Source organism: Oncorhynchus nerka, linkage group LG11, assembly GCF_034236695.1.
Source record: "Oncorhynchus nerka isolate Pitt River linkage group LG11, Oner_Uvic_2.0, whole genome shotgun sequence".
Classification (NCBI taxonomy): domain Eukaryota; kingdom Metazoa; phylum Chordata; class Actinopteri; order Salmoniformes; family Salmonidae; genus Oncorhynchus; species Oncorhynchus nerka.
This window is the reverse complement of record NC_088406.1, coordinates 57,436,021-57,456,957: the sequence shown is the minus strand read 5'-3', so window position 1 is coordinate 57,456,957 and position 20,937 is coordinate 57,436,021. Positions and strand designations below refer to the sequence as shown.

The window sequence follows — 20,937 nt, the reverse complement described above, 5'->3', positions numbered from 1 at the left end:
CAGCCTGAGAAGCCAGCAAAAATATTCTCCACAGTCTCCACAGCTTCACATGCCAAGCTCACCAGTGATACTTACTGAAGAAAGCGTAGGAGATACCATCGTCTGCTGAACTGAGGATTACAACCAGCAAGGATATGGCGAGGATATGACCTTCCTGCAGATGGTGTCATCTTTAAATAATTATTCTTCCATCAACAGTTGGGTTAGTGTCATCTATGCCATTCCAGAATACTCCTCCCAAACAACAGAGAGTACTCCAACAAGCAACCCATGTCACTCTGACACGCTTTTGAAAATATTCTCAACATGAGAGCTCATTTCATTGAGTTTATAAAGAAAAGAGTTGGCGCCACCACTTGAAAAGTGTGAAGAATGCTGGTATGTCCCCAAATTTAGTGTGTACCACCCCCAAAGCCCAGAAAGATCCGTGTGGTGTTCGATTCAAGTGAATAGTTTGATGGAGTGTCCCCGAATGATATGTTGCTGTTTGGGTCGGACCTCAACATTAGCCTCTTAGGGGTCCTCCTCAGGTTCAGGAAGGAATCTGTCACCATCACAGCAGACAAAGAACAGATGTTCCACTGTTTTGTGGTTCATGAAGACCACTGAGGTGTCTTGCGTTTCTTATGGTAACATAACACTGATCTCAAAAAAGAAGTGATTGAATACCGCATGAGGGTCCATGTCTCCGGTAATCTTTGGATTGAAGAAGGCAGCGAAGGAATAGGAGGTGCGTGACACTTCATAGAGAGAGACTTTATGTGGATGATGCTCTTAAGTCCTTTCCCACAGAGGCTGAGGCCATTGATGTTCTACGAAGAGCCCAGAACATGCTCAAACTCTCCAACCTCAGGCTTCACAAGATAGCCTCAAACAAAACAGAAGTGATGAATTCCTTCCCCTGAGAAAATCGGGCCAAAGACCTCAAAGACCTGGATCGCTCTTAGGATGATCTTCCTGTCCAGCACAGCCTTGAAGTGAGCTGGAACATCATGTCAAATACATTTACAATCCAAGTTCCTGAGAGGCAGAAGATCTTAAGGTGTGCTTTTCAACAGTGAACAGCTAGGATTCCTTACCCCTGACGATTCAAGGAAAACTGTTTCCAAGAGAACTCTCCTCTCAAGAAACAGAGTAGGATAACCCTCCCTGAGGTCAAGTATGAAGACTGGGAAAGATCACAAGATGTGCTGCTGGAACTTAAGGTGTTACAGGTGTTCCACTAACCTATACATCTTTCTTCACTTCAAAAGCACAGAGCTATCTGTCTTCTCAGATGTCTTAAGGCAATAGTGGCAGTTGCTTACCTGAATACCACAGGTGAAGACAGAAAAGCCGTCCTTGGCAAAGCCAAACTGGTTCCTCTGCCTGAGCTCACCGTTCCCAGACTGGACCTGTGTGCTGCCGTCTTGGCTGTAGAGAACGCCAAACTCATTGTGGAATAAATGGACCTGAAACTAGATAGGATCACATTCCACATCGACATCAAAGTGATGTTAGGATACTTATATAATCAAACTCAAAGATTTTGTGTGTATGTGAAAAACTGCATACAACGCATTAGACATTCAATGCAACCAGAGCAGTGGAAGTATGTCCTGACGGAACACAACCCAGCTGACCATGGTTCAAAATCTGTGCAAGCAGGTGTCGTGTCTTTGGCTATGCCGGATTTAGTGATATGACATGCTATTCTATAAAATAATTTCTCCATAATTAATATTACCTGGTTGAGCTAATCATGTAAATGTAATTAACTAGAGAGTCGGGGCACCACAAAATAATATTTATAGAGCTGTTATCTTCCGAATAAACTCTTAAAGACATCAATAGCAGTCAATATTAATCGTCACCTTAATTCAGTCTCATCTGAAAGTTGTAAATTCTTGGTTATCTGCACGAACCCTGGCTAACAAGTTGAATCAGCAATGCAAAATTGGGTTTAATTATCTATTTACTAAATACCTAACTAATCACACAGAATTACATATACAAAGAATAAATTGTACCTCGATTACAAATTACGTCATAAAGGAAAACGTCCCTAGCGGGCGGAACAGATATGACAGCTTGTTACACAAAAGAAAATGGGCTGGGTATGAGTGAAAGAGCGGGAATACTGAGGAACAAAGGGTGAAGCTGTGCTATCGTAAATACAGTATCTTATGCATTCTAAATGACCGCCCATTTGGAAAAGGAAAATACAATAAATATTTACTCTGAGCTGTGCTTCGGTAGGTTGGTGGTAGAGATGGAAGGCCGTGTTGCCCAACCGAGTCCTTTGTCCTTTGAAGAATGTCTCTGCTGGTAAATTGGATATGTTGTAGTAACGTCGTTGTGTGGTAGTGGGATACTCTGTCTGTTCCTTCCTAACCTGCGTTTGCAGCTGCTGTTGCTAACTCAACGGCTAGGAGGTATCACTTCTGTAATGAATAAGAGTTCAAAGTTCATACCATTCGCAACCAAAGCACACGCTGATGTTGGCTTCGTTCTGTAGTTATTATTTGAACCATTCTGACATCGGACCGTCGTCCTCGCATTCTCGGAACAGGAGGTTATATTGTTGTCAAGGCTTTATATAGTGGAGCGAGAAGGGTGTGACTGAAAAGTTTTTTATAACCCATGACTCTTCACTGGGGCTGGCCACTGATTGAGCAGAGCCCTAACCTTATGAAAACCCAATTCTCACATTTTAGAAGCTAAAATCACATTTCATCCCATCAAATAATTTCATTTCTTACATTTAAATTGAACAACAATTCCATGTGAATCCGATAACTCTGCTATGTAGACTTTCCACTGTAGACTTTGTCATCTTATCATTGATGAGAATGTCTCAGATGACAACTGAACTGTCATCATATTCATTAAGTACCACCGCATATATTCAATTGGTCGGATTACCATAATATAGTTCATTTCCCCCCCACCTTCTGATGTTCCCAGAATCTCTATGTTAACTAAGGGGTTTGCAAATGTAACATTAGTAGGGTAGAGAGAGAAAAAAGGGGGGAAGAGGTATTTATGACTGTCATAAACCTTTCCTTCTCGTGCCTGACAGGTCAGCATGTGATGGGCAAGCTTCATTCGAGCTTGTCAACCCAGAGTCAGACGTCGAGATTCACTAAAAAGTGACAACCCTTCCTACTAAAGTTTCAGAGACTCAGCTGTATTCCAAGCAATTTGAGATCTTTTCGACTGGAGTTCCCTCGTGAGGGCAACAGCCCGTCTTCTCCACATAGCCTAAGGGTTTACCAAATCTGCAGATGGAAGTAGCTGTGCCTGCTGGCACACCTGCAAGAAAGGCCTCACTGACGTGAAAGAAGTGATGACCCGAATACACAGTGATCAAAATAAATTAAATGCATCAAGGAAAAACGAGACCTTCTGCCCAATAGTCTCTCCGCAAGCTTTATCCCATCATTGACAAAGAAATCTTATTGCGAGTAGGAGAACGCATCAATTACTCACATTGAGACCAACCCTGTCCTTATCCCAGGCCAGCATCATGTTGTGACCTTACTCATTCGTCACCATCATTAAGGAGTGAAGCACCAAGGAAGACACCTTACTGAAGGAGCCATCCGAGCAAGTGGTTTGTGGATAGTGTTAGCCAAAAGATGCATCAGCAGCATTATTCACCTATCTGTAACCTGTAAGAAACTACAAGACCCCCAATTCTCATGCGGTGACCATGGGAGGTCACCGCACTCTGCACAGAGGCAGACAAGACAACACCAAGTGATTGGCCGTGCTGTTCACATGCATGCCCACAAGGGACATTCACATAGAGGTAATAGAATCCAGTTTCATCAATGCGCTCCATAGATTATTCTCCATCAGAGGCCCTGCCAAGCAGCTGAGGTCGAACTGCGGGATTAACTTTGTAGGCACATCCAAAGGACTGAAGTTGTATCCTGTGGGCCTCCCGGGTGGCGCAGTGGTTAAGGGCGCTGTACTGCAGCGCCAGCTGTGCCATCAGAGTCTCTGGGTTCGCGCCCAGGCTCTGTCGTAACCGGCCGCGACCGGGAGGTCCGTGGGCGACGCACAATTGGCCTAGTGTTGCCCGGGTTAGGGAGGGCTTGGTCGGTAGGGGTGTCCTTGTCTCATCGCGCACCAGCGACTCCTGTGGCGGGCTGGGCGCAGTGTGCGCTAACCAAGGTGGCCAGGTGCACGGTGTTTCCTCCGACGCATTGGTGCGGCGGGCTTCCGGGTTGGATGCGCGTTGTGTTAAGAAGCAGTGCGGCTTGGTTGGGTTGTGTATCGGAGGACGCATGACTTTCAACCTTCGTCTCTCCCGAGCCCGTACGGGAGTTGTAGCGATGAGACAAGATAGTAGCTACTACAACAATTGGATACCACGAAATTGGGGAGAAAAGGGGGTAAAAATAAATAAATAATAATAATTAAGAAGTTGTATCCTGGGAGACCAGCATTGAAGATAACCTTCTCAACCAGGAATGTGCCAGAAACCACCCGCACTCTTCACACATGAGTAGCGCTTGGGAGCGCATGATTGGGATCGCACACCACATCCTAGACTCCATGCTCCTTCAAGTTGGATATTCAAAGCTCACTCACGAGATCTTGACAACTCTCATGTCTGAGGTCTCTGCCATATTCAATGCAATGTCTTTTCTGACCAAGAAGCACCCTTCATATTCCTGGCTTAGAAGACTGGTGCAGCCCCAACTCCTCCTGGAGAGTACTCAAAGGGAAGCCTGTTGATATTAATTAATAACAAATTCAATTAGAATGTGTAAACTGTCAAAACAGATCCGAAAGGAAGGTGGATCATTTTAAATATGCTATTGGACGATAAATTGATTTGGCTAATTAGTCTCCAGTACCAGTCAAAAGTTTGGAAACACCTACTTATTCAAGGGGTTTTCTTTGTTTTGGAATGAGTCATGTTATAATAATAATAGGTGTAGGAGACTATAACACAATAGGTATGGCAAGAGAAAATCCAAAGAGAAACCAAGTGTACATTTTTTTTGAGTGACTTTACGCTTACAATGGAAAGTATGGGGGCATACTGAATTCTAGCTCCCAGGATGCAATTCCTTTGGCTTCCACAGGGTGTCAGCAGTCTATGTTCAAAACTAATACGAATGATCAGTTTTAGTACAGGGACACAGTCTTGAATTTCATATTTGGGTGCGCGATAAAGACCAGACGCACGTGCTAAAATTGGTTTCCTATTGAACATACTTCTTTCTGTAAGAAATATTATCTGAGGATTAAATAGAAACATATTTTGACTTGTTGAAACAAAATCTAGGGGTAGATTTTCGGATTCCTTTCTCTGCATGTTGAACGAGTGGATTACTCAAATCAATGGCGACAACTAAACTGACTTTTTGGGATATAAAGAAGGATTTTATCTAACAAAACGACACTACATGTTATAGCTGGGACCCTTTGGATGACAAATTAGAGGAAGATTTTCAAAAAGAAAGTGAATATTTAATTGCTATTTGTGAATTTGTGAAACCTGTGCCAGTGTAAAAATATTTTGATGAGGGGCACCTTCCTCAATCAATCACATTGCATGCTTTCGCTGTAATAGCTAAATTGGACAGTGCAGTTAGATTAACATTAATTTAAGCTTTCAACTGAAATAAGACACTTGTATGTACCTAAATATTTAATATCCACAATTTGTATGATTATTTATTTGAATTGGGCCCCCTCCAGTTTCACCGGATGTTGTCCAGCTAGTGGGACTCCTAGCCCTAAGAATAACATACAGTGCATTCAAAAAGTATTCAGCCTTATTCTAAAATGTATTAAATAGTTTTTCCCCCTCATCAATCTACACACAACACCCCATAATGACAAAGCAAAAACACATTTTTAGACATTGTTGCAAAAAAAATGAAACTGAAATGTCACATGTTACGTAAGTATTCAGACCCTTTTCTCAGTACATTGTTGAAGCACATTTGGCAGCAATTACTACAAGCTTGGGTTGGAGTCAATAATACACATTTTTCAACCATACCACACATTTCTTGTTAACACACTATAGTTTTGGAAAGTCGGTTAATTTTTCCAACAATTTTTCCAACAATTGTTTGCAGACAGATTTCACTTTTAACTCACTGTATAACAAAATGATGTCATGGCTTTAAAAGCTTTTGATAGGCTAATTGACAAAATTTGAGTCAATTGGAGGAAAACCTGTGGATGTATTTCAAGGTCTACCTTCAAACTCAGTGCCTCTTTGCTTCACATCATGGGAAAATCAACCGAAATCAGCCAAGGAGTCAGAAGAAATTGTGGTCTGGTTCATCCTTGGGAGCAATATCCAAATGCCTGAAGTTACCACGTTCATCTGTACAAACAATTGTATGCAAGTATAAACACCATGGGACCACTCAGCCGTCATACCGCTCAGGAAGGAGACGCGTTCTGTCTCGTAGAGATGAACGTACTTTGGTGCAAAAAGTGCAAATCAATCCCAGAAGAATAGCAAAAGACCTTGTGAAGATGCTGAAGGAAACATGTACAAAAGTATCTATATCCACAGCAACACAAGTCCTATGTCGACATAACCTGAAAGGCCGCTCAGCAAGGAAGAAGCAACTGCTTCAAAACCGCCATAGAAAAGCCAGACTAGGGTTTGCAACTGCACATGGGGACAAAGATGGTACTTTTTGTAGAAATGTCCTCTGGACTGTTGAAACAAAAATAGAACTGTTTGGCCATGATGACCATCGTTATGTTTGGAGGAAAAAGGGGGAGGCTTGCAAGCCGACAAACACCATCCCAACTGTGAAGCACAGGGGTGGAAGCATCATGTTGTGAGGGTGCTTTGCTGCAGGAGGGACTGGTGCACTTCACAAAATAGATGGCATCATAAGGTAGGAAAATTATGTGGATAGATTTCAGCAACATCCCAAGACACCAGTCAGGAAGTTAAAGCTTGGTCACAAATGTGTCTTCCAAATGGACAATGACCCCACTCATACTTCCAAAGTTGTTGCAAAATGGCTTAAGGACAACAAAGTCAAGGTATTGGAGTGGCCATCACAAAGCCCTGACCTCAATCCTATAGAACATTTGTGGTTAGACCTGAAAAAGTGTGTGCGAGAAAGGAGGCCTACAAACCTGACTTAGTTACACCAGCTCTGTCAGGAGGAATGGGCCAAAATTCACCCAACTTATTGTGGGAAGCTTTTGGAAGGCTACACAACATGCTTGAGCCAGATAAACAATTAAAGGCAATGCTACCAAACACTATGAGTGTATGCAAACTTCTGACCCACTGGGAATGTGATGAAAGAAATAACAGCGGTAATTCTGACATTTCACATTCTTAAAATAAAGTGGTGATCCTAACTGACCTAAGACAGGGCATTTTAACTAGGCTTAAATGTCAGGAATTGTGAAAAACTGAGTTTAAATGTATTTGTATAAGGTAAACTTTCGACTTCAACTATATATTTACACACACAGTTGCAAAATTTCTTAAAACCTGTTTCCACTTTGTCATTATGGAGTACAGTGTTTAATGAGGAAAACATTTAATTTAATCAATGTAAGAAAATGTAGAAAAAGTCAAGGGGTCTGAATACTTTCTGAATGCACTTTATGTACAGCAGATTATTGCGTGGGACACTTTTAAATGTGCCTTTTAGAGGTCATGCAATTCAATATTCTTTCAAACAAAAACTATTTTTGTCAAGAGTTCATATTAACAAAGGCAATAACAAGAAATAGCAGTAGATGGATAGCAATAAAAACGATAATAATAAGTTACATAATAAGTTAGGCACATAATAAGTTAGAGGAATAACAAAAAGAAAATGAGGAACTTATTTGGAACGATCAAGTATAATGTATTATAAAAAAATAGAGCTAATTGGATGGAAAATTGTGAAAAATAAACCAATTATTGTTGAATCTTCAACATATAAATTCTACCAAACAGTATTTACAGAAACCTACAGTCATCCGTGATTCACCAATTCATATAGGAGGAAGCAAAGAACTTTATGCGTATGTTCTCTTTTCAGTCTCCTCCATTTCCACTAACTGAAGTTAACTGTAAGTAATGATTTCCTGAATAATAGTGTAAAATTAACAGTTGTACAGAAACACTTATGTGAGTGTCACGATCTTTTGAAGCATACTCGGACCAACGTGCAGCGTGATCTGGGTTCCACATTTTTATTTATATAAAGTAAGTGAACCATATATCAAAACAATAAAGAAAGAATGAAACGTGATGACAATGGAGTGCTAACATACGACTACACCTAAACAATATCCCACAAAACATAAGAGAAAAATGCTACTTAAATATGATCCCCAATTAGAGACAACGATTGGGAATCATACAAAATCACCAACATAGAAAAACAATACTAGAACCCCACATAGAAATAATAAACTAGACTAAACCCCCAGTCACGCCCTGACCTACTCTACCATAGAAAATAAGATCTCTCTATGGTCAGGATGTCACAGTACCCCCGGGCCTTGGCCTGCCATGGAATGAGACTGGACACCGTGTCGGGACTGGGCATCGGCGCAGAGGAGGGTTCTTGCCATGGAGCTGGACTGGACGCCGTGTTTGTACTGGACATCAGCACAGAGGAAGGCTCCTGCCTTAGAGCCTTCCTCTGGAGGCTCCGGACCGGGGACCGTCCCCAGAGGCTCCGGATCGGGGACCGTCGCTGGAAGCTCTGGCCCGGTTCCGTCGCCTGAAGCTCTGGACTGGGGAAGCACACTGGAGGCCTGATGCGTGGGGCCGGCACAGATGGCAGTGACAGGCACTTCAGGGCGAGTGCAGGGAGCAGACACAGGACGTACCTGACCTGGAAGGCGCACTTCAGGGAGAGTGTGAGGAGCAGGCACAGGACGTACCTGACTGGGAACACGCACTTCAGGGAGAGTGCGAGGAGCAGGCATAGGAAAATAAGGGCTCTATGTTCAGGACGTGACAGTGAGGGCTACATTTCAGAGGAGGAACTTGATGCAATTAAAGCCTTTAGGCCAGGGAAAACTCCACGGCTGGATGGCATACCAGTTGAATGTTATATAATTTTTTATCTACTCAAAGATCTACTATTATCATATTTTAATCACTCCTACAAAAAAAAATATTTGTCAGCTACTAACCTAGAAGATTTGATTTCACTATTACTGAAACAGGAAAGATAAGTAAGTGTATGGTAAGGATAAAAATCCAGTCTTAAAAACTTGAGGTCCCTTACACTTCAGTATTGAGATGCAAAAATCCTAGCAAAATGCATAGCACAATACATATGAAAAGGTTTTTTTCAGATATTATTAATCCTGATCAGACAGGTTTCCTTACATGGAAGGTACATTGGAAATAATATAAGACAAGTATTTGAAACAATAAAAAAGGAACTATCTTTAATGGTATTATAGGAAAGCTCTTAGAGGTTAGGGTGCATTTTTTCAACTTTTTGATAAAAAGCGTGCAAAATGTCAATGTCCTGCTACTCATGCCAGGAATATAGTGTATGCATATGATTAGTATGTGTGGATAGAAAACACTCTGAAGTTCATAAAACTGGTTAAATCATGTCTGTGACTATAACAGAACTTGTGTAGCAGGCAAAACCCCAAGGACAGATCGCCCGTCATCAATTTGATCGATTATTAACGTTTACAAATACCTAAAGTTGGATTACAAAAGTAGTTTGAAGTATTTTGGCAAAGTTTATAGGCAACCTTTTACATTTTTTGTAATGACGTTGCGTTTTGGAAAGCTGTTTTTTTCTGGATCAGACGGGCTTTATAAATGGACATTTTAAAAAATCTGACATGTTGGCTAGATTCACAACGAGTGTAGCTTTAATTGAGTACCCTACATGTGTGATTTAATGAAAGTTTGAGTTTTATTGAGTACTATTCGCATTTGGCGCTACGCATTTCCCCAGGCTATTGGCTAGGTGAGACAGTGGCTGTAAGAGGTTATTAACAAACATACAGTATATGGAAATGTTTTCTATATCCAAAATTACAACCAACTGGTTTCAGCGTTAGCACAAAAATGGAGGGGTCAAGTAGAAGGGGGAGAAGGTAGGGAGGAGGTAACTTGTTTGCCCTTTATAAAATTGAAAAATTGATAAGACTATTTATAACGTTTTTTTACTTGAGGACCAAATGTTGACCGCGGCACCAATACAGGTTGCAAAATTTTAGATGTGCACATGGTTTTTGAATTTGGGAACGGCCCGTCAGAAAGTCCAGGACCCAGTTGCACAGGGCGGGGTCGAGACCCAGGGTCTCGAGCTTAATGACAAGTTTGCTGATAGTTCCCTCCAAACTCGTCATTAAGCTCGAGACCCTAGGTCTCGGCCCCGCCCTGTGTAACTGGGTCCTGGACTTTGACGGGCCGCCCCCAGGTGGTGAGGGTAGGAAACATCTCCACCCCGCTGATCCTCAACACTGGGGTCCCACAAGGGTGCGTTCTCAGCCCTCTCCTGTACTCCCGGTTCACCCATGACTACGTGGCCAATCCAGGGTTACTCCAAGCAGTTTAGTAATCTCAACTTGCTCAATTTCCACATTATCTATTACAATATTTAGTTGAGGTTTAGGGTTTAGTGAATGTGTTGTCCCAAATACAATGCTTTTAGTTTTAGAAATATTTATGGCTAACTTATTCCTTGCCACCCACTCTGAAACTAACTGCAACTCTTTGTTAAGTGTTGCAGTCATTTCAGTCGCTGTAGTAGCTGACGTGCATAGTGTTGAGTCTTCCACATACAGACATTGATTTTCTCAAAGTCAGTGGCATGTCGTTAGTATAAATTTCAAAAAGCAAGGGGCCTAAACAGCTACCCTGGGGATTTCCTAATTGTACCTGAATTATATTTGAGAGGCTTCCATTAAAGAACACTGTCTGTGTTCTGTTAGACAAGCAACTCTTTATCCACATTATACCAGGGGGTGTAAAGCCATAACACATACGTTTTTCCAGCAGCAGACTATGATCGATAATTTAAAAAGCTGCACTGAAGTCTAACAAGACAGCCCCCACAATCATTTTATAATGAATTTCTCTTAGCCAATCATCAGTCATGTGTGTAAGTGGTGTGCTTGTTGAGTGTCCTTTCCTATAAGCGTGCTGAAAGTCTGTTGTCAATTTGTTTACAGTGAAATAGCATTGTATCTGATCAAACACATCAAACACAAAGGGTTGGTAACGGGCTGATTGGTCGGCTATTTGAGACCGTAAAGTGGCCTTTACTATTCTTGGGAAGTGGAATGACTTTAGCTTCTCTCCAGGCCTGAGGGCACACACTTTCTAGTAGGCTCAAAGTGAAGATGTGGCAAATAGGAGTGGCAATATCATCTGCATTTTATCGATGGCAATTTGAATGCGCAGAGATATTGTGACGAGATCCTGAGCCCCATTGTTGTGCCATTCATTGGCCACCATCACCTCATGTTTCATCATGATAATGCACGGCCCCATGTCTTAAGGATTTGTTCACAATTCTTGGAAGCTAAAAATGTCAGAATTCTTCCATGGCCTGCATACTCATCAGACAGTCACCCATTGAGCATGTTTGGGTTACTCTGGATCAACTTGTACGACAGTGTGTTCCAGTTCCCACCAATATCCAGCAACTTTGCACAGCCATTGAAGAGGAGTGGGACAACATTCCACAGGCCACAATCAACAGCCTGATCAATTCTATGCAAAGGAGATGTCGGGCTGCTCAGATACTAACTGTTTTTATGATCCACGCCCCCAACTTTTTTTAAAGGTATTTTTTCAAGGTATCTGTGACCAGGTATCTGTGACCAACCGATACAGGTATCTGTGACCAACCAGGTATCTGTGACCAACAGTCTGCACTGTAGAATGTACATGTAAAAAGAAAAAAAAAGAAATAGAAACCTGTTTGAGCAACTGTGGAAGAATTCAGGTACTGGTGGACACATTCTGGGCCAGATGGTGCAATGAATACCTCAACACGCTACAAAGCCATCAGAAAGCAAGCGACCCAACCTCAAGGAAGGAGACATTGTTCTGATGATGGACAATCAGGCAAGAAATAATGAATGGCCAATGGGAGTAATTGTGTAAAAGATAGAATGGTCAGGAAGGTGGAATTTAAAGTAACCCGACACAATGTCTCCAAGACCTTCTCAACACCCATCTCAGATATCGTCCTTCTCTTGTTCCCTGGAGAAAAGTTTATGTAAATATGTTAGAAGTGGTATCTAAAAGATGCCAGGCGGGGAATGTATTGGAACCTTTTAATAGATTAATTTCAGTTTGTCCCCACCTAGTGTTGGTTGTCATCATTTCACTTCCTGTTTTTACCATAGAAGAAGAATGTGACAGTGAACTCAGTTGTACACAATACCTTGCAGTGTTCAGGCTAACTGCTATTTATCCATTTCCATCCCTTAGTTTTTGGCCCTTATAGTGGCACTATCAGCAAGTAAACATAATTCTAATATTATCTGTACATGTGTATCATTATTTTGAGAAATGTGCAACTCCATACAACTTTTGTATGTGTTTGGAAATCGCTAGCAATTGTAGCATGGCCCTCATTCAAAATAATTTCATGGACATCTAGCATAGCCATTACAGGTATTAGCATTGTGTTTAGTTTCATTCGCTCAGTCTAGCTTAGCTTAAAAGTGAACTTTGTTTGTTGATTTGCTGTGCATAGATTGTTATATATGTATTTGCAGTTTCACACTTTTTTGCATTAAACCTGTCAAAAGACAACACCTGCTTGTTCCTTGAAGGGCATAAGTGCTGGTAAGAGTTTAGCTGACTGTTTAACTCAACATGTACTCCTTGGGAGTACAGCTTAGAGTTAGAACAGTACAATATATGTAAGCGAAAGATCATTTTATCTAATTGTGCAGCCAAGCAACGATCATGTCATCAGCATAAAAAATATAAAAAATATATTTATTGGAAATGTGCATGATTATGTGCACTTAACCACCATGTGAAGTTCATAACTTATTTAATCTGCCTATATACTCTTGATGCTTTTCCACATGGTGATGGTAGGCCTACAAACAATGTTACATATAAACGCGTGACTCTACGCTTACTTCGATATGATGGTTATTATATCAATATTTGCGCAAAAAAAGTGTTTCCACAGCAATTGTGACAATCAATTTCACAGACCTAAAAATGATCCACCTTTTGTGTAGCGTATTTTGTTTAGTCAACATTAGGACATTTTACCCACAAATGTACTAATTCCTTCAGGCCTGTCATGACTTCTTTTCAAATCAAATCAAATGTTATTTGTCACAATAAAACAGGTATAGACCTTCCAGTGAAATGCTTACTTACAAGTCCTTAACCAACAATGCTTTAAGAAGTGAAGAAAAAAAGTGTTAAGTAAAAAATAGAAAATAAAAGTAACAAATATTTAACAGCAGAAGTAAAATAACAATAGTGAGGATATATACAGGGTCACTCTACCTACGTTTACAGAGTCAATGTGCGGGGGCACCGGTTAGTCAAGGTAATTGAGGTAATATGTACATGTAGGTAGAGTTAAAATGACTATGCATAAATAATAAACAGAGAGTAGCAGCAACGTAAAAGAGGGGTCTGGGTAGCCCTTTGATTAGCTGTTCTGCAGGGGGTAAAAGATGTTAACCAGTTGAAGCTATGGGGGCGCTATTTCATTATTGGATAAAAAAATGTTCCCGTTTTAAGCGCAATATTTTGTCACGAAAAGATGCTCGACTATGCATATAATTGGCAGCTTTGGAAAGAAAACACTCTGACGTTTTCAAAACTGCAAAGATATTATCTGTGAGTGCCACGGAACTCATGCTACAGGCGAAACCAAGATGAAACCTCAAACAGGAAATGAGCAGAATTTCTGAAGCTCTGTTTTTCTATCGTCTCCTTATATGGCTGTGAATGTACCGTGAACGAGCTTATGCTCTCTGCCGTTCGTCCAAGATGTCTGCAGCATTGTGACGTATTTGTAGGCATATCATTGGAAGATTGGCCATAAGAGACTACATTTACCAGGGGTCCGCCCGGTGTCCTTTGTCTAAGTTGGTGCGCAATTCTCAGGTGCAATAATTTTACCATGCCATTCAGAGGGAGAAGCACACTTCCAGGAACGATACATCATGGAAGAGATCTGTAGAAAAACACCTTGAGGATTGATTCTAAACAACGTTTGCCATGTTTCAAGTCGATATTATGGAGTTATTTTGGAAAAAGTTCGGCGTTTTTATAACTGAATTTTAGTTTTTTTTTGGTAGCCAAACATGACGCAGAAAACGGACCGATTTCTCCTGCACAAATAATCTTTCAGGAAAACTGAACATTTGCTATCTAACTGAGAGTCTCCTCATGAAAACATCCGAAGTTCTTCAAAGGTAAATGATTTATTTGAATGTTTTTCTGGTTTTTGTGAAATGCTAAATGCTAACTCTAAATGCTAAATGCTAGTTTTGCTATGGTTGAGAAGTATATTTTTGAAAATCTGAGATGACAGTGTTGTTAACAAAAGGCTAAGCATGAGAGCTAGCATATTGATTTCATTTCATTTGCGATTTTCATGAATAGTTAACGTTGCGTTATGGTAATAGCTTGAGGCTGTAGTCATGATCCCGGATCCGGGTTGGCTCGACGCAAGAAGTTAAGAAGCCTTTTGGACCTAGACTTGGCATTCCTGTACCACTTGCCATGTGGTAGCAGAGAGAACAGTCCATGATTAGGGTGGCTGGAGTCTTTGACAATTTTTATGACCTTCCTCTGACACTGCCTGGTGTAGAGGTCCTGGATGGCATGTACTGGGCCGTACGCACTACCCTGTGTAGTGCCTTGCGGTCAGGGGCCGAGCAGTTGCCATACCAGGCAGTGAAGCAAACAGTCAGGATGCTCTTGATGGTGAAGCTGTCGAACCTTTTGAGGATCTGAGGACCCACGCCAAATCTTTTCAGTCTCATGACAAATCTTGTCGTGCCCTCTTCACGACTGTCTTACTTGAAGCTCTCAACCTGCTCCACTGCAGCCCCGTTGATGAAAATGGGGGCGAGCTCGGTCCTCCTTTTCCTGTAGTCCACAATCCTCTCCTTTGTCTTGATCACGTTGAGGGAGAGGTTGTTGTCCTGGCACCACATGGCCAGGTCTCTGACTTCCTCCCTGTAGGCTGTCTCATCGTTGTTGGTGATCAGGCTTTACACTGTTGTGTCATCGGCAAACTTGATGATGGTGTTGGCCTGGCCATGCAGTCATGAGTGAACAGGGAGTACAGGAGGGGACTGGGCACGCACCTCTGAGGGGTTCCCGTGTTGAGGATTAGCGTGGTGGATGTGTTGTTACCTACCCTTACCACCTGGAGCCGGCCCATCAGGAAGTCCAGGATCCAGTTGCAGAGGGAGGTGTTTATTTCCAGTGTCCTTTGCTTAGAGATGAGCTTTGAGGGCATCATGGTGTTGAAAGCTGAGCTGTAATCAATGAATAGTATTCTTACATAGGTGTTTCTTTTGTCCAGGTGGGAAAGGGCAGTTTGGAGTGCAATAGAGATTGCATCATCTGTGGATCTCTTAGGGCGGTATGCAAATTGGGGTGGGTCTAGGGTTTCCGGGACAATGGTGTTGATGTGAGCCATGACCAGCCTTTCGAAGAACTTCATGGCTACAGACGTGAGTGCTACGGGTCTGTAGTCATTTAGGCAGGTTACCTTAGTGTTCTTGGGCACAGGGACTATGGTGGTCTGCTTGAAACATGTTGGTATTACAGACTCAGTCAGGGACAGAAAATGTCAGTGAAGACACTTGCCAGTTGGTCAGCGCATGCTCGGAGTACACGTCCTGATATTCCGTCTGGCCCTGCGGCCTTGTGAATGTTTACCTTTAAGGTCTTACCCAAATGGGCTACAGCAAGCGTGATCACACAGTCGTCCGGGAACAGCTGATGCTCTCATGCATGCTTCAGTGTTACTTGCCTCGAAGCGAGCATAGCATTAATTTAGCTCGTCTGGTAGGCTCGTGTCATTGGGCAGCTCGTGGCTGTGCTTCTCTTTGTAGTCTGTAATAGTTTGCAAGTCCTGCCACATCCGACGAGCGTCAGAGCCGGTGTAGTATGATAAAATCTTAGTCCTGTATTGGCAATTTGCCTGTTTAAAAACCTGTTACTGCTGCAATCCCGATACCGGGATCGATATGACAACTACCAGTGAAAATAGAGGGCGCCAAATTCAAACCACAGAAATATCATAATTACAATTCCTAAAACATACATGTGTCTTATATAATTTTACAGCTATTCTCGTTGTTAATCCCACCAAAGTGTGATTTCAAATAGGCTTTTCAGCGAAAGCACTACAAACGATTATGTTAGGTCTCCACCAAACCACAATTAAACACAGCCATTTTCCAGCAAAATATAGCATTCACAAAAACCAGAAATAAAGATAAAATTAATCACTAACCTTGAATTATCTTCAGATGACGCATAGGACTTCATGTTACACAATACATGCTTGTTTTGTTTGATAAAGTTCATATTTATATAAAAAAATCTGAGTTTACATTGGCGCGTTAGATTCACTAGTTCCAAAAACATCAAGTGATTTTGCATAGCCACATCATTCAACAGAAATACTCATCATAAATTGAGATGATAATACAAGTTATACACATGGAATTATAGATATACCTCTCCTTAATGCAACCGCTGTGTCAGATTTTAAAAAACTTTATGGAAAAAGACATGCATGCAATAATCTGAGACGGCGCTCAAAAGTAAAACCACCACAGCCGCAAAGATGGCTCCTTTACCTTTGATGATCTACATCAGAAAGCACTACAGGAATCCCAGATCCACAATAAATGTTTGTTTTGTTCGAAAATGTCCGTTATTTATGTCCAAATACCTTCTTTTGTTAGCGCGTTTGGTATACATATCCAAACGCTAATTCTGGTCAACGTTATATTTGACAAAAAATTCAAAAATATATATTATCGGGTTGAAGAAACATTTCAAACTAAGTACAGAATCAATCATTAGGATGTTTTTAACATATAACTTCAGTAAAGTTCCAACCGGAGTATTCCTTCTTGTCTTCGTGAGCAATGGAACGTGTGACTACCATGAGGAAAAAGCGAGATCACAAAATGGCTGCTTGATGGACATCTGATATATTCTGCTCTCATTCACTCCCACAACAATATAAAAGCCTCATTATAATTTCTATTGATGGTTGACATCTAGTGGAACCCCCTAGGCAGTGCAACAACATTCATATCTCAAGGGGATTTCATTGGGGACTCTGGTGAATACATACAAACTCAGATTTCTGACTTCCTGTTTTGATTTCAACTCAGGATTTTGCCTGCCAATATGAGTTCTGTTATACTCACAAACATCATTCAAACAGTTTTAGAAACGTCAGAGTGTTTTCTATCCAATACTAATAATAATATGCAAATATTAGCAACTATGACTGAGGAGCAGGCCGTTTGATATGGGCACCTTTCATCCAAGCTACTCAGTACTGCCCCTGCAGCCATAAAAAGTTAATGGTTCGACGGAGGGCATAACAGGATTATAAACTTCAGGGCTACTTGAAAGCGGCAGCTCTACCCTTTTGCTCAGTGCGGATGTTGCCTGTAATCCATGGCTTCTGGTTGGGGTATGTACATACTCTCTTGCTACAGCTTATCATGAGATACTCTACCTCAGTTGAGCAAAACCTTGAGATTTCCTTAGATTTTGTGCACCAGCTGTTGTTTACAAATATACATAAACCGCCACCCCTTGTCTTACCAGAGGCCGCTGTTCTATCCTGCTGAAAAAGCTTAAAACCCGCCAGTTGTATGTTATTCATGTCGTCGTTAAGCCACGACTCGGTGAAACATAAAATATTACCGTTTTTAACGTCACGTTGGTAGGATATACGTGAATGTAGTTTGTCTATTTTATTATCGTTGGCTAATAGGACTGATGGTAAAGGTAGATTACCCTCTCGGCGACAGATCCTTACAAGATCCTTACAAGACCTGGACCTTACCTGGAACTTCGTCCTCGATACCACCGTCTCTTTTTCCTGCGAATGACGGGGATGAGGGCCTTGTCGGGCATCTGAAGTAAATCCTTCCCATTCGACTCGTTGAAGAAAAAGTATTCCTCCGGTATGGGTGGGTATTGCTGTCCTGATATCTAGAAGCTCTTTTCGGTCATAAGACACGGTGGCAGAAACATTATGTACAAATAAGTTACGAATAACGCTAAAAAACATACACAATAGCACAATTGGATACGGGATCATCAAACAGCAGCCATCTCCTTCGGCGCCATTCTCTCAAGTATGCCTCAGGTAATTAATCCGCATTAAATGGTTGGATGGAAACCTGGAGAGACTATATAGAGACTGTTCTTCTCCCCAAAACGATTTTAATACAATTCCCATTAATTTGTCAACACTTGTCAACAGGACTGAAAATACTTCTATATACTTATAGTGTGTGACTGGACAACATAAGCGTCAAAATATACAACTGATACACACAAATCACACACTGCTTTTTCCTTCCCTCCACAGGAGACTGACAACCATTGCATTCAGCGACATGAACCCGTTTCCTTTCAGGCTGCTCCGTCAGAGACGGGCCCTGCACCTTCAGTGTGTGCATGTACAGTTGAGTGAGTTAGAGCGTATCCAGAGGGAGCTGGGTAGAGAGCGACGCCAGCACAAGGACAGGGAGCTTGGGCTCGTTTCCAGCGAAGATGAGGGGGACACATGAGCTCTGGATAAAATGCTCTGGCCAGATTCCAATCGGAACTTTTACCCCCTGCGTCCTGTTACTCACTTATCTCAGTAGATATTGTCAGTTTGTCATTTCTTGTTTGATGTTTTCAATGTTCATGTTTTATTGTCACGTGCATAAATACAGTGAAATGCCTTTCTTGCAAGGTCTTTCCCAACAATGCAGTAATCAATATCAATAGTACTATAAAATGTATAAAGTAGAATAAAAAATGACGAGAAATAGAAATTAGAACACGAGGAAGCAAGTAAGCTATATACAGGGTCAGTACCAGTACCATATCTACAATGCCATATTTACAATGTGTTGGGAGTGGTAGGAATAGATACATCGAGCTCCAAAAGTATTGGGACAGTGACACATTTGATGTTGTTTTGGTTCTGTACTCCAGCACTTTGGATTTGAAATGACACAATGACTGACTGTGAGGTTAAAGTGCAGACTGTCAGTTTAAATCTGAGGGTATTGTCACCCATATCAGGTGAACTGTTTCGAAATTACAGCCCTTTTTGTACATAGTCCCCCCCATTTTAGAAGACCAAAAGTATTGGGACAAATTCACTTGCGTGTATTACAGTCGTAAAACGTTAAGCATTTGGTCCCATTTTCATAGCACGCAATGACTACATCAAGCTTGCGACTCTGTTGGATGCATTTGCTGTTTGTTTTGGTTGTGTTTCAGATTATTTGTGTCCCAAAAAAAATGCATGATCACTTTTACTGTAAATAACAATAGAATGTTTCAAAACACTTCTACATTACTGTGGGTGCTACCCTATTTATGGATAATCCTGAATGAATTGTGAATAATGAGTGAGAAAGTTAGAGGCATAAATATTTTTCTCACTCATTATTATTCATGATTCATTCAGGACTTTGTAACTGTCCCAATACTTTTGAAACTCACTTTTTGTATAGGGCTAAATTGACTAGGCATCAGGATATATGATATGTGGCAGACCAGGGGGTTTGGTCAAGATGTTTACACAGATCAGACACGGACAGAGTAGGATTAGCTCAGTTTCAATGGTGTTTATTTAAATAATAAATCAAAAAGAAAAGGATAGGTCTCCCCCATGAGACCCTCTACGGGATACCGTCTTCTGGGCTCCAGGTCTTGCTGTATCCTGCCAGGATCAAAACTGCACTCACTCCTGTTACCTCTGTAACCATCCCCAACTATGCAGGAGTCCTTTCTTACCCCCCACTCTCTTCCTGTGTGATGCTTTATGGGCCCTTGATTACACACCAACTCCCAATCAGCTCCCTGGCTGGAAAAGCTGTCGAGACCTGGTATGTCCAGAAGATGGAGCCATCGCCTTGTGATGTACACACCGTCTGTCACCAGGCCTCGACGAGTCTCCCTCTGGTGGCTGACTTGCTGTATGCCACAAATGATTGTATGTGAGTGTGTGTGCGTGTGTAGAGTCATTGTGTTTGTTTGTGTGTGTGTGTGTGTGTGTGTGTGTGTGTGTGTGTGTGTGTGTGTGTGTGTGTGTGTGTGTGTGTGTGTGTGTGTGTGTGTGTGTGTGTGTGTGTGTGTGTGTGTGTGTGTGAGCAAATGAAGCGTGAGTGTGCATAATCAGTTAATAAATAATGCAAAAATACTGTGCTGTTGTAACATTGCAAAGCGTGCTTGAGTGCTAGAAACATGCTTTGTAAATCTGTATTATGATTTATTTAATGGTGAAATAAGTATAGCCAGTTATGGCTTAGCAGATAATAAGATAATAAGAAAAGACAATCAGTATTTACCTGGCTAAAGAGAAGGAATATAATATCTATTGTTTACAGGAAATGTATTTAACAATTTTAGATGTAGTTGTGTGGAAAAAGGACTGGGGGTGAAATAAACTTCTCAGATGGGCAAAGAAACTCAAAAGGGGTGTTGATATTAATTAACAATATTTTTTTCAGAATGTGCAAACTGTTCAAACAGATCCGCAACGTAGATGATTTTAAATGTGTTATTGGACCATAAACATATTTATCTAATTCATCTATACGGTCCAAATAATGATGATCCACGCCACTTTGAAACTACAGTATATATAATAATGTTTCAAGCCTACAAGCAATACACTATTTTTATGGTGGGAGATAATGCGGTTTTACATACCTTAATTTGGGGCAGCAGGTAGCCTAGTGGTCAGAGCG

The 20,937-nt window shown here is 41.3% G+C and overlaps 1 protein-coding gene across 1 annotated transcript in view; it reads left to right on the top strand.

Moving 5' to 3' along the window:
• LOC115137209 (TBC1 domain family member 2A-like) overlaps positions 1-20,653 on the top strand; it is a 50,963-nt gene extending 30,310 nt beyond the window's left edge. Inside the window, exon 13 of the mRNA XM_029673374.2 lies at positions 18,555-20,653. Coding sequence (XP_029529234.1) covers positions 18,555-18,756 — 202 coding nt within the window. The 3' untranslated portion in view covers positions 18,757-20,653. The remainder of the gene's footprint in view (positions 1-18,554) is intronic.
• The last annotated feature ends 284 nt before the right edge of the window (positions 20,654-20,937 follow it).